At 36.0% G+C, this 15,540-nt stretch overlaps 1 protein-coding gene across 8 annotated transcripts in view; it reads right to left on the bottom strand.

Moving 5' to 3' along the window:
• Rbp6 (RNA-binding protein 6) overlaps positions 1-15,540 on the bottom strand; it is a 648,561-nt gene that overhangs the window by 111,510 nt on the left and 521,511 nt on the right. For all 8 annotated transcript variants that reach the window (XM_089635054.1, XM_089635053.1, XM_089635056.1 and 5 more), the window contains one exon: positions 6,824-6,872. In XM_089635054.1, the coding sequence (XP_089491180.1) occupies positions 6,824-6,872 (49 nt within the window). The remainder of the gene's footprint in view (positions 1-6,823; positions 6,873-15,540) is intronic.

Genomic DNA, 15,540 nt, shown 5'->3' with positions numbered 1-15,540 from the left:
AGCTGGGGCAGAACATTTTACACCTTAAGGTCGTTTTATTTTGACCTTATTATCGACGAAAAATTTAATATGAAAGACGCTAATTTTGAAGAAATCCATGCAATTGAAGTTACAACTGAAACGTCTTTTTCCGTTTAGCAAATACTTAATTAAATTCACCTGGCGGAGAGTAACATCGATACCTAAATAACCAAACGGGAATAGCGCCAACTTAGCTAAGTAATGTGTATAGTCAATAGTCGACCGCAGTGTACCGGCATCCCATGTACCATGTACAGTTGTACAGTTGGGGTGACAATTATACCGCCTACATTATCCGGTATTAATCCCTCAAAATGGCGTTGCCTGTTAATGCAAAACATGTCCCGCGGGCCCCAGGAATGGGGGCACCGCACAAACACTGTGGTCGAAAATGGCTTCGAAACAAATACATGCGGTCCAAATATTTACACAAACAATAAAACAGCCTTTTTCGTATGGAATTTACAATTTTTCGAATGAAAAGAGCCGTAATTCGTTAATTAAACAAGCCGATAAAAAATTTCCATCTAATGGACAGATAGCATGATCGTTTGTTTTCTCTTAAAATGTAGCTTTTTATTCAATGTTTAATTTGATGAGGAAATATTGATCATGTCTGTGTTTAATTGAGTGGCTTTTCACGCTTTAAATTAATATTATTACCTGGCGTTATTTTTTTTCCAAACCCCCTAAGTAACGGGGTAAGTCAACAAGCTGCGCTCGGATTTATTCGGCACTTTTAATTGGCTCGGCTTTGGTATTTTTCATAAAACTACTACTTCTTTTAACCCGACTACGCCCATGCTTAGTCACTTTTTTGTTATTTGAACAATGGAAAAAAAAACAAACAATTTAGCATCTTGTGTTTTTTATCTTGAGTTAAAGAGATATATTTTTAAAATAAATTATGAAAATCTCACTGCGATCTGAATTTGGTAACGTTAACATTTTTTTTAGTTACTTAAGTTCAATATACAAAAAGATATCTGCTTTCCAGTTTAGAGTTATTTGGCTGTTAAGGAGTTAAGTTGATGAATGTTAAACAAAGGTCAAAACATATTGATTCAGTCACTAAATTACTGAACTAGTGACCCAACCACGTGACACAATATAACTGCTGGGAGATAATGCAAATGAAAAGTGCCTGTTGGTGCCAGAGTGATGAAACCAGCCATGAAATAGCAAAAGAGATCGATGTGACGCCGACGTATTCATGCGGTTGTGATGCCACCGCCGCGACGTGCGACGCGCCGGGCACCGGACGCAAGCGTGATGTGTGCGGCGTCGCTAATGATGATCATCCTAATGGTCGCAATTAGAATGTACCAAGTGTCAATTATTCACGCGACAATTGATTGCTAACAGGCGCTACCTTCTTGTTGATTACAAATCAACGGATAACATATTGCAGTCAGATCGCGATTGAAACTTGTTACTGCTGAGATTATGCTACACTCATTCTGGATTAAAATTGTTCATTTAATAATATGAAAAAGTTTAAAATCTAAGCAAAACCCATATACGTTTATAATATCAGCTTGAAATGTTGAGTTATAACTTTAATATTAGTCTCATATCAAATATATAATTTCCAATGTGGATTGTTGTGGTGTTTCGAAAGTTGCCATCAGTGGTTCAACTCAAAGTGGTATTTAATACTTCAAATCAAATCACCTAGATAGTTGACAGTTATTTGATACAGAAAATATGGTAAGCTATCTTCAATTAAGCCGATTGTCGCGCTTGTTGGCCCAACCAACTTAACTTACTGTTTGGGTAAGAAACTATTTATCAGTCCGATTAGTATCTCGAGACGTTCCGTTTCAGTCGCAGCCGTCGCGCCATCTCACCGTAACACGGATATAACTCAGCTGTGACACACAACTAAGTTCTCCCTTTCCAAACTATCCAGGAATAATGCCGGACAGGATAGAGCTCGACACCGGCCCGCACCACAAGCGGTGGGTTAATCTACGGAATAATCGCGGGCTCTAAGTTTAAATCTAATTCGGTGGTATCGGACTGGCCCTGTTACCTCTTCCCTGTTCTTGTGCTGCCAGTTGCTGCTACTTTCTACTAGTTCTCGGCATTGTCTTTTGACCGGGAATGGCTTGTCAACTTTAATTCCTGGAATGGCTTTATATGATGAAGGGAAACTCTGCAATTTGTACGTTAGCACAAAATGTAGAGATACTTTAAGCTGTTGTTAAACTAAAGAACGTTAGTTTTTTAGTTTAAAAAGATATTAAAGCTAACCGTACTCTAGTAGGAAGAAGATATTCTAGTGGGTAAACGTAGAACTATTTAACGTTCCGCTTGCACTAATTATCACACCAAAACTAGAAGTCAAGAACAAATCATGTTTCGTAGTTTAAGTTAGGAAGGATTAGTGTTTAGGTAAGGAAGTTGCACCGGAAACTTGGTGCGGAAGGAAGGTAATTGATTAAAGGAGGTGGGTGAGATTATGTGCATATCCGCAATTATCAGTGCACGGTCCAGCAGAAGTGTCGGCGCAGCGTTAATGGGATTTTGATTACTTGGCATATAACATGCGGGAACGTTAGTTTGTGGAGTTAACCATTATGTGTGCAGATTTCCGGAATAAGTTTGTGCTCGTAAAACGCCACTGAAAATGAGTTTATCTCGTGAAGACCCGGATGGAATGCAGCCAGCATCCAGCTACCGGAGCTACTTTGGATGCAGGGATCGCAAAGCTACTAACGTTTTAGAATGATCATTTTTCTAAATTAGACATTCCGGAACCTGTGTGTGTCTCTTTTGCCCATTGCCTCTCCAAATAACATTTTAAAACTCGTTTAACTTTTGTGTATAAAAAATACTATAAGAGAGAGGAAAAGTAATGCGAGACGCGAATGGTTTGCGGCAGATGGTGGGAATGCGAAATGTTTGTTTTTTTTGACGGCAATTAAAGAAAACTTTTGACTTAAATTTAAGAAAATTCTTAAACGGGCAGCACTTTTTGCAATGTTTTTCTCGCAAAGTGAACGGCTTGAAAGCCGTACTAAACAAAACACAACGTGCAAAAGTTTATGCACAAAATATTTTACTTAAATTAACTGAGCTTTTAATATTCTAAAAAAAAGAATAAATAAAGTAGCGTGAACTCTTGCTAAATTTCTTCTTAATAAAAGTTTCACTTTAATCTTCGTATTAGATGAATGTTTACGTCAAATAAACTTAACAAGCAAATCACATAACAAACTGCGGATATTCTCCTTATTCCGCAGGATGCTGTAAAAGCGTTCAGTAAATTATGCACACTTCTGGGGATTTAGAAATCTCAATCTCTGGCGCTGATATCTAGATGCGAGATGCCCCTGGAGAACAGTCATCTTGTTTGAGACAATTAAAAACAGTTGACTGCGAGTCAGTCAGCAAAGTTGGCATATGAACCAAAACTTTATAGTTAGACCGTAGACCAAAGTGTATTTCATGCAAAGTGGTTTCCTGATTTTAGCAATGGAAATTATTGGCTTTGTTCTTCTATTATAACACTACCATTTTAAATACTGACAGACAAGCATTAGATGTATTCTTTCAACTGCGTGAAGCATTTTTATGGGATTTAGTTTCAATCAACTAGTGACGTAAACCGTTGTTAAATCTCGCTACATAAAGTTTGTTAAATTCAATTCACGTAAGAAGCTAACGTATAAAAAAAACGTAAACTACCATCGAGATAAGGAAACATCTCGCCAATTTAAGTTAAACTTAGTTTAAGTGGATCACTTTTCGGAGTTTGTTGGTGTGGCAGTTTAGGCGAAAATGAGAGAGACGCGAATCAAGACGCGAAACCACATCGCGAAAGGTGAGCATTATTGCTTCCTTCACGTTTTTTCAGTCAAGAAATAAAAGGGACATTTTGATGGGTAGGCCGCAAAGTGAGGAACGGGGTGACTAGTGTGTGGAACGTATGCACCAGGCCATTCAGACATTAAGGCGATAAGAGGAACTTTGCGAATATTGGAATGAGACATTTAATATTTATAAAGTTGTGAATAAGTAAGACGTCACGGAGCTCTTATGTGTTCTATATTGAAACGTTATTTGCATGCAAATGTATTTTTTGTTCTACCCCCTTTGTGCGCGGTGAGGGAGGTATCTTTAACGCGAGGAGATGTGGCTGTAATGGCTCCACCAGATACGACCCTACATATGTTCCGCTTGTCACAGGGAATGATTTCTGGCGGGTTTTATTACTCGTATAAAAAATATTTACTCGTTAAATTAGAATGAAATTTTTGGAATTCAGGGTAGAACTAGCATGGAAAATGTTTTGGAATTCAGGGTAGAACTAGCAATGAAAATGTTTTTGAATTCAGGGTAGAACTTGCATAGAAAATGATTTGGAATTCAGGGTAGGACTAGCATAGAAAATGTTTTGGAATTCAGGGTAGAATTTGCAAGAAAAATGTTTTGGAATTCAGGGTAGGACAAGCAAGAAAAATGTTTTGGAATTCAGGGTAGAACTTGCAAGAAAAATATATTGGAATTCAGGGAAGGACTAGCAAGGAAAATGTCTTGGAATTCAGGGTAGAACTTGCATGGAAAATGTTTTTCTTCTTGAAAAAAAAGTTATATTATTATGATGCTACTCTTATTACATATGTATAGGAAATTTTTTATTAGTTTTAACAATTTAAAAAAGTTAAAACTTTTACAATTATATTTAAAATAAAAATATAAAATTTTATTTTTTTTTCCAAACTATTTGGACGTAGAATGAGGATAATGCAATATGGCGGAACACTCTTCGAACCGGCAATAACGACCACGATTCCAAGATTTTCATCTTTTCCCAAGTTTGGACGACTAAAGTTTCGGTCATAACCGTTTGAATGAAATAAGGTTCCGATGCACTTGTCTGCACGCATTAGGAACGTAAGTGCAAGACTGAAATCCAGAAAATGTAAAAATGGCTAATGCTGACATTTGCATTACTAAAACAGTATTCATCTTTCGGCTAGTTTTGAGGTTAGTATTTAAATAATAATCCAATGATTCAACGTACTACGAATTCGCCGAATATCTTCCCGCTGAAATGTATGGAGATGTGGTGGTGAATTGTACAAAGCGTTAGAAGCGTTCATTTGTGAAATCTAGAAATGATTTGCATATCTCCAGGCGATATTACGGCGAACCGGTAACGATAACAGATTGGCGGCTCCTAACTGAAGTCTAGGCTAGTAAGTTTCCCGACAGCGATAGGTAGGAAATAAAAATAGCAAGAAAAATCTCCGATGCACAACCTTCTGTAAAAATTTCGAAAGGCTCAGTTTTCCTTATTTAAAGATTCGTAGTTTGAAGTATTAGTGGTACTTCTTTAAATTATTCCACCAAATGAAATAGTGCTATAATTTTATCAAATACTTCTATGGTGGTCAGCTTTGAAAAAACCCCACGATGATTAATTCAAGAACTTTAGCAATTTAGCAGGTAAACCAAAAGTGTATTAACAGTTTTATTTGAAAAAAGCGATATATTAATAATTCATATAGAGAGTTATCATAGGCGGGAAAAGCCTCGGCTGAAATTTGCGAAAGTGTTTACATCATTACGGCATTAAGGCAAGTGCCAAAGTTTATCCATCAAAATTCTAGTTTCTTTCGCGCTCGCTCGTCGCCGTCTTAGGGGCGGAAGGGACGGGGGAGGAATGGGGAGGAAATCGCGGGGAGCAAAGCGGAAAGGGGAGTCAATAAAAAAGGGGGATGTGTAAATATGGCAGAGATGGTTTTTTGGTCGACTTAAAATCAGACGGAGTCTCAAAGCGACGATTAGAGGCGGCTGCATTGACTAAATTCAAATCTCGATTGCTAATATTCGCGTTCCTCTAGGATAAAAGAATCAAGAGGCCATGTTGGAACGTGAACAATTTACAATTCGTCGGCTGGAGTAATAAAATGAATTGAATCGGATTCGCGAACTAAGATGGTCTATGAATATTTGAAGTCGGTTTATGGGTCGCACATTGCTGTATGCAAATGTATCGGGAGATGTATCGCAAATTTTTTTCACTCTCTGAAACCCACTTCCATAAAGTTTGTGGTAGAGTGGGAAAGTATAGGTGCAAAGGATCAATGTTGAAACATTTATGATGATTTTTTGTTTTTGGTATTATACCTAAAACATCCGGATAACTTTAATATGATGAATGCCGGTGAACTAAAGTGTTTATGTATTTAGTAGTTTAGCGGCCGGATTTATCGCCAAATGCGATTAGTGTGTCTGTGTAGCGGCTTCCGAACGATGTTGTTTTTATCTTCCTTCAGCCGTCAGTGTCAGTTCGGTGGCGCGCCCCGTGCCGGGCCCGGGCTGTGCGTGCGCCGGAGAGCAGAAAGTGCCCGAGTAATTGATGGGTGACATTTATGATGTTGATAAAGATGGCGGACGAGGAGACGTCATTTCCTTCGGCCGTCCCACCTCCCATCCCCTACCTGAAACGCTGCCCTTTCCGGCGTCATTCCAGGCCATCTTGATATCGCTTGATGGAGCATAAACAAGACGATAACACGATAATGCGAATTCGATAAATAACCACCGAGTGATTAAATCTCTATTACGGCGAAGAAATATTCAATCCTATTCATGGTAATGATTTTACTTTTACTAGCATGTTTATTGTGAAAAACGAAAATGAAGAATCACGCAAATTATTTATTGATGCATTGAATGATACCCTGGAGATTGTCCTTATTTACCAAAGACAATATCCGTTTGGGACATAGATACCACAGTTGGAGAAAAGGGGATGAACAGGAGAAGATAATATCAAATAACTTACCTCTGTGTCGGTTGGTTTGTTTATCAAACATGAGCATAGCGTCCTCAATCTGGAATTAAAAACAAACATAAACGTTAGTTTTAAATTTTTTTATAGACACGACTTTTAAATAAGTTAATGAAGTTGTTCCAATTGAATCTTGAAATGGAAATAATTTAATTGTATTTCATAAATTAATCATTCCAAAGGAAAAGATATTTAGCCACTTGAACTATTATGTAACAACACATGCCATAATTTAAAAAAAATACACATTTAAACCAGATATAATATTGAGGTGATCGGCGAAAATGTTCATTCATAGTATTTATATCCCCATGCCAATCTTACACTCACAATATTTTCCAAGTAATACTGTAAATATTACCATGTTAAAGGGAAAAATAAATGATTTGAAATAAAATTAAGCATTGCAGAAAAACTAGTTCTGCGAAGCCTTTCCGATGTTTGTTATTTGTCGCAAGTGTCCCCCAGGCTGACTTCCGCAGACTTTGTTTCATGTACCGAAACTCGAAGCTTTTTCATGTCAGGGGCTGTAAGTAATATTGAGGCAACAGCGGTTACTGAAGAAAGTGTACGAATAAAATATCGGACACGGTTTTTTCTATTTTTCCCGAAAAAGCCTCAAGTGAAAATAAAAACACCCTATACCCACTTCTGCAACATGGGCCGTTGGGCAGGTAATATTTATTTTTTTGAAAGGAATAAGGAAATAAGTAACAATGAATTTTCACGAATATAATAATATACAATTTCGTACATTAATGTTTCCTTTTTACTTTTCCATGATATGGAACATTAAAAGGTAGCCGTAATTACAACTTTGCGTGTCGGATGTGGGAGAATGTATATATTATATTCGAATGCTGGGGAAGTAGTAATATAATCATTTCTGAGATTCGGAAGAAGGAATCCGGGCTGGTACGAGGAAAACCAATGCGATTCTCCGCATTCCGCAAACATTCGTAAAAAGCAACGCCAGGCGGGGGGCGTTAAACTCTAAATGCGTATCATCATACCGAGCTTCCTTAACCGCGTAGGACCAGACGACGGACGCTGGAAATTCTGTTCAATTTTATAGAAAACGTTGCCTTAAATATTTATATTTGTGAACCGATCGCCTTAAAAATCGATCAAATGTCGTAAAGCTTTGTAGTTATAAGTAAACATGTGATATATTATTAAGTAGAAAGTAATGTTGTTTTACAGAACCGATTTACGAAATTTGAAAAGTAGATGGAAAATAGAAATACACTTCACTTAATTCAAAGAATAACCCACTTCATTCTTGATTCAGGTGTAACAAAAGAATCACAAGTCAGAAACGCTACATTCCGGTATTGATACCGATTCGATACGGTTAGGTCCGTAGAGGCCAGTTCGTTCTATCCGTGGAAAGAGGGCGGAGGCTGGTGTCGTGGGGGCGGGGGCGGGGGCGAGGGATAACGGCTCCCAAGGGCGGCCTTCCACTTCTAACTTACCAATTCAACTTTTTGTTACATTTACAACCGTGACTACGCATGTTAGCCGCGCGTGGAAATTTGCTCCAGCCCTGTCGATTGTATGCTCAGTTGGAGTTGCCTCGAGGTGATATGGATCGCTAGGAAATGTAGGGTAAAATTTATTTCAAAATACTACGTTAATAATCCACCGCTTGCGTAAGACAATTTGCTGACGAGCCAAAAAAAATCAATACATAAAATGCGTTGGATTTATTTGAAAAGGATAATAAACTACCTACCAGAAAAATAAAGAATTCTTACCGCGCGGAAGAGAAATATTTTTAAATCGTTTTAGGCGAAGAAAGCAATTTGTTCTAAATATTAGAATGCCTCAACCCCTTGCGATTTGGTTGACAAGTTCATGAATTAACATATATTTCTCTTCAATTCGAGGGTATCGTTTAACATTGAAACCCCATTATCGGATTTAAAAACTGTTTATGTTCACCTACTCCCTTGTTGACTTCTACAAACGTATGCCAAGTAACTTGAACGCTCTACTGTAATACTCACACTGCGACGTTCGATGACAAAAGATCACGTACGAAGCAAAGTGATTCGTAAAAAAGTGGTAATACGTAAGGACAGAGAAACGTATGCCGTGTGAGCGAATCGGTGTCAAAACTCAAGGATCAGGCATGACGGGAATCTAAATGAAAAAAAAGTATTTTACGGCGTGATCTCAGATTGAAGTTGGGGATTTGGTAATTTCGAATCGAAATATTATATCTGGCCTTCCACACTTCCCGAAATTCCGCCATCCTTTATCTTTCAATTTCCCGTAAAGTGAAAATCAATACGAAAATCTTAAGTTATCAGAATAGATCTTCAGGATGAACCAGTATTTTCCAAGGAGTACTGGAAAGGACACGTTGTGCATATTTAAAACCACTGGATAAAACAAACAAAAAATTGTAGATAATTGGAATATACGGAGGAACATACTTAATTTAGTAATCTGATTTAAAACATATATCGAGTGTGGTTTATAAAAAATAATTAAAAAACAGAAAAGAAAAGTTCTTGGTTACGAAAGTTTTATTGACCTTTTTCCTCATTAAATGACTGATCAGTTTTAAAAGGATTATTATTACAAAGTTCATGCGGGGTTCTTTTGTGTTGAGCTACTAAAGAAAGCGTGCGTAGCGGAGATAACGGCGGGACCTTTCAAAGGAAATTGACGGCCGTTTCCTTCAATTTTTATCTTCGGCTATCGCACACAGGGAAAAATGCACAAGGCCTGGACGGTGATCAGAGAGGTATGAATGAACACTATCATATTGACGCCAAACTCGAAATTAAATGTTTTTGGAGCATTTTTATAGAATTTTCTGAAAAAACAGGTAAATCAAAGTAATCCCCCAAAATAAGTATATCGGTATGACGTTAAAAAACAGTTATTTTATAATATATCTGTAAAACTCACAATTCTTACGAGATGTAGACATTTTCAAGTGTAACTTGAAAACATATAAAATGCAACTTACTAAACTTATAACTTAATTTTTTATTTTGTGAAATAATCCTATCATCTTTGTTTATTTTCTTATTTTTATTATAACCATGCGAAAACTGTATTACCACTAATTCTCTTATTCAACTCAACTCAACTCTATATATTCAACTCTTTAATTGTTTTTATAACATTTTGTAATTACTTATAATGTTTATTCTTTATATTTTTTTGTCATTTATAAATATATTGTATAGGTGCAAATATTGAATCAACGACTAAAATTAATGGAAATTTATTGGTCTAATATTGTAAATAATTGCTATTTATGCTTAATATATAAATGACTGTTTGTTTCCTAAATAAAAAAAATAAATAAAAAAATCGTTTCAAATTTGATGTCAAATGTTACTTGGTCCCAGCATAAAAAGGAGATCAAAATGTACATGTTCAATTGCAGTGTGATAGGTAGGAGGTATGTAGAATTGTATTTGAATGCTGTAATAAGTTTTTCTGGCGGACAGGTGCAAATGGACATTTTGAATTAGAGGACAGCAATAAAAATGGCAAAAAGTCTATTGCCGTAGCTACATTCATGTACCACTGCGACCGCACATCAAATGAATTCCAGTTTCACTCAGAGTAAAAAAAATCCAATATTTAGCTTGCTGCCTCAGAGGCCCGTTATATTATTTAGTAGTGAGGCATCAACGAGGATTATCGGCCATTTGCAAATGTGACATCAGTGATATACGATCCAATTCCAAATGGACGTCTAGTTATTACGGGGAAATTTTAATGCCACGATGTTGTGATATATTCTGATATCTATGTTCGATAATGAATCACAAAATAAAATATTCGTGAGACCGTTTTGTTATGCGTTTAAACATGTTTTCAAGCGAAATCACGCACAAACTAAAGATGAATTAATTGTGGAATATGCGGAACGATTACACATTTAGGAACATTCGGGCATGATATGACTGGTCCCCCGCTTCGGCCGCCCCATGCCTGTTTGGTCTTTTTGTACAATTATTTGATTTATGAAACATAAACGTGGATTAAAAGCGCGGTTTTTGTGTTTATAAGCAAAAAATTGCAGAAAAGCATAATGAATACTTAGCTAAATTGTTTTGTGTTTGTTCTAGTAATAACATCGAAATACATTTTATGACAGTAGCACAAGCGTATCTAACAATGATCGTGATGTGAAAATGATTATGATCATCATTCAATATCAAAAAATAGAAACATAAACATAATTCAATTATTTATAATCGTACAAAAGTATGAATGTTATAATCACATAGACATTATTACATGTTCAGTAAAATATGCTTGATTCTATTGTCACCTTTAATTTGTGCTCTTGGGTATCAGATTACTAATCAAAGGGTTCAAATTACAAATGAGAGAAAGGCAATATTAATAAAACGTTTCTAAAAACTATCCGTCATTGAAATTTTAATATTTAATATATAAATCTCTTTTTTTTCCATAAAAACCAATCGGATTAAATCCATAAATTTCTTTCAAATATCAAAAGGCAACGGATAACATTATCATTAAGCCTTAAAAAGGTATGGAAGGCGGCTGAATTATGGCAAATAAAAGGAATTGAGAGAAAAAGGCGAGGTCCGCCGGCAGCAATAGATCATGAAGCGGCGATCCCGCCCCACCGAACTGAGAGAACTTTCCTCGAAAATACGGAAAACCAGAGAAGAATCACTCACATCTCCGGGTACCTGCTTCTCGCCCACTGGGCCCACCCCGTACCGTACGAGAAACAACTCACTGACCAAAGGAGGTAAAGCGTTTTGTTCCATAAGAGAAAGACATCGAAAATAAAATTGATGCACTTTTTAGATCAACCCAATATTTTTAGATCAGTCAAATCATGTTAGCTTTGACTTTTAATAATCACACTAGCAATAATTACATACATTCAAACATAATAATCTATTAAAGTGTGTGTTAAGTATGAATCTATGATATTATAATATGTATATGATGCTACGTCATAGTGTATATCAAAAAACCTATTAATTATTAGGTTACTTAAAAATTTACACTATAACACATATTATGCAAAAATGAGGTTTTAAGCAAAGCAGCGTTGGAGAATAACAGTTTTAGATAATTCCGTGTCGGGAAAACGTATGATTGTTGATGGGAAACGAACACACGCTGTAGCAGCTGCCGAATGAAAGATTTATGTTTTAAGTTTAACCCATTTAAAACACGTGATATTTCGTTACCAACTTCGGGAAATAATAATTTAAGATCTGGAGAAAATTTCCCGGGGAAGTTGGTAGCAGCGCCGGCGAACATTCCGTAACTGGAGTGCTGGAGTTGAACTTTTGTTATAAATGCTTGTCAAATAAACGGTTCCAAGTACAAGCATAAAGAAAAAAACCTCATTTTGATTTCTGCGAAAGGGTTTTTATCGCTTGCGTAAACTTGATAATATTAGTCCTACGTAAATTTCCCTTATTCTTTTACTTCAACTGTCACCATTTCCGAACTAAGAGCTTTCCTAGGATCAGAAGGTTAATTACTATATTATTTCACTAGAATCTAATCAACCCATTTGAACTGCAAGCATTTATGCTTATAACAAGAATCTATTGATAAATAATATGTTTAAATAATTTTATGTCAATTAAATGTTATATTTTTATTCAATTTTTGCAAATAATTTAATAAAAATGATATTTATGAGGGGATTTAAGACAAACGCAACAATAGAAATATGCTGGAAACATGAAAATACCTTCTCTTTAACATAAAACAGTATAAATTGTGGATATCTTGATATTTCTAGATTTCAAAGAAATTTGAATAAAAAACGATAAAGGAGAATAATCAATTAAACTGACATAAAGGATAAAAATTTCCGGGAAACTTCAAACGATTTTATTCGACTAGACCTCACCCCTAATAAATCATTTATGCAAAATATAGAACGCAAAAGTATTTCCCTTATAAGTCATCCCCGACAATATTTTATACCAGTCACTTTTAAGACACGAATGCGAATCCTTAGGGTAAAATACAAAAAAAATAGATTGACGAATTGCGCCACGGGGATTGGTGCCGTCTCTCAACCCGAATCTCAACCCCCGACCCCCGGAACCTTCCTCACCACTCACTACCACCCCACTACCATCCCACCAGCTACCCCTTCAAACACAGGCCGGGACATCGAAAACATAATACACTTAAACAGTCTGAACTAACAATATAAGAACCGTTTGCTTCAGAACCGGGAAACCTCTTACATGCCTCTTTTCTGTTTACAATCGGGAAAAAGTAATCTCATAAAACAAGATAATACGAAACTCGATGTTGCAGCTTTATTTTTTTATATGATCTCTGCAAACGTATGTCTTTTAAAAGATTACACATTGGTCATCGCGAGGCGAATATGTGTATTCGATGAAATTATCTTGCAGTTATTTGTTAAAGGACCTTTCAATTGTAATACTCTTGATGGCAGTATTATTAAATCCATTATATATTTTCAAAGAAACTTTTTACTACTCTGTAAGTACCTATGGTATTGATTGCTTTTATATATAGCTTAATAGAAATTGAACACTTTGGTTTTATGCTTTCGTTCTAAATAAATCTTAATGTATTTAATGTATCGCAGTAAGCACAAAATACAAAAGGCGATTTTTGTTTTAACTTCTAAATTTACGAGAGATTTTACTATTTTATGATACTTATTTATTTATTATAACTCCGAGAATCTTTGAAAATAAGTGCATGAATTCTGAGAAGTAGAAATGGTGGTTATGATAGTGGAGTTGAAAATAATTGAAGTGAGGAGAAAGGGAAGCCGGGAAGACAGCCCCCAAGCCCACTCATCAGGTGTTAAGTCGACCACATGTTAACCATCCTAGGAGGGTGGTGTGGGGCGAGCAAGACTCGCAACTAAAGTCTATCTCTCCTTGCTCTTAACACAGTAAAAGCTTCGCGGTAAATTCCTTTAAGGCCTAATTTAATTAATTACGAACACTATTTCAAGACTGTATTATTATTCAGATACGGAAAACTTGCTACGCAAAATTTATACCATATCCGAAATAAACTTAAGCGCAATATTACTATTTATTTGACAATGTCAAAAATTATAAGCTCGAGCCTCAGGAATTTGCCTGTCTATAATGTTATGTTATTGATTATTAACTTCGTTTGATAATAGAAACATTGTTTAAGACACTTGTACAATAATTAAACTAATGTATCATTAAATAAATACTTCGTGTTTCACTTGTATAAAAAAGCCTTTTTCAGGTATAAATAAATAACGCAAACGTCCTAAAAATAACCATTAATGAACAATCAAATAGTCAATTTTATAAATAATCATGATATGCTAAATGAATAAAAAAGAAGATGAATTCGTTTGCAAAAATTTAAAATTTTTAGTCCATGGAAGTAAATTGTTCCACGTTTACGGTTGCCGAAAGATCTGAAATTCGTCAGCATTTTTCAGATTTTTAAATGGTTCGCCTCGAAACTTCTTTGATTATCAAAAGTGTACGCGGCCTCATCAGGTCGGCTCGAGGATGATTTATTTTTGCGCCGCAGGAGAAAAAGCTCGTTGATATAATTAATTTATGACTCTATCATTCTCGAACGTAAAGTTTATCACGGGGAACTGATGAAAGTTGGGAGGACTTGTCATGGCGGTCACGCGCGGACCGTGGGCATTAGGGCAGGGGCGGTGGCGGCCGGTCCGCGCCGGGCAAAGCCGGGCACAAGGACACTACCTACTGCCTACTGCCACTGAGCGGCAACGAGAATACCCTATTTAAAAAGGGACACTTTTATATTTTAAACAGAACTAGAACTGACTAGAATAATGACTCTCTCGTTTATGCAGATATGCGAGACATAACAAATAAGTTTTAAAATTTTAAAATAGAGCCAGTGGGAATACGATCTCGAGTGGAAGGAAGGTTGGCAACTTTGCTATTGGAATTAACCTCTTAAACGCCAGCGTGTCTTCAAGGATACGTTTAAAATAAAATTTCTTTGAATATAACCGGCTATTTGGGAAAAATCACGTATGGTAAATAAATAACCACATTATCGGGAAAGACGTTACAATTTAAAAAAAACCATGTGAGTTATTCAAAATTTTCCGGTAGCACATCAAAAGATAAATAAAAATGTATAAAGAATTGATTTAATTTTGCATTGTGGTTTCTTAAAAGGGTGATACTTATATTATCTTCCACTCCTGTAATGGGTGTAAACACGGTATATTTTTTTAAGTAAATTATGCATGTTCATGAAATAGCAACAAATGTAAAATTTTATTTATCAACGCTGTAATTTATTGAGAAATTAAATAAAAATTTATGAAAGAAAATTATATTTAATTAAACACTATGAAATAATCAGTACCAATATAATATCAAACTAACGACACGATACCAAGAATTGCTTTTAGTAAGCATCCATAAAATAAACGCAATAAACGTGGATACTAATATAGTAATGTGAAGGGTTGCACGGTAATGCACAGTATTTCAGTAGTTGTAACACACACCGTGAGAAGAAACGGCCTACACTGCTGCTACACTGCCTACTACGCACAGGCAGTACTTCAACCCTTTCAAATTCCCATCCCCGGCCGGTGCGGGCGCTTTATTGTTCTACCAGAAAGGGATCTCTACAGATTTGCTCAGGGTCGCGTCACGTACCTTGACTTAATATGGAAGACTCGTATTACTTTACTGTTT

Source organism: Hesperophylax consimilis, chromosome 8, assembly GCF_061612785.1.
Source record: "Hesperophylax consimilis isolate HC1 chromosome 8, BYU_Hcon_1.0, whole genome shotgun sequence".
In the NCBI taxonomy this organism is placed as follows: Eukaryota; Metazoa; Arthropoda; class Insecta; order Trichoptera; family Limnephilidae; genus Hesperophylax; species Hesperophylax consimilis.
This window is presented reverse-complemented; position numbering and strand designations above follow the sequence as displayed.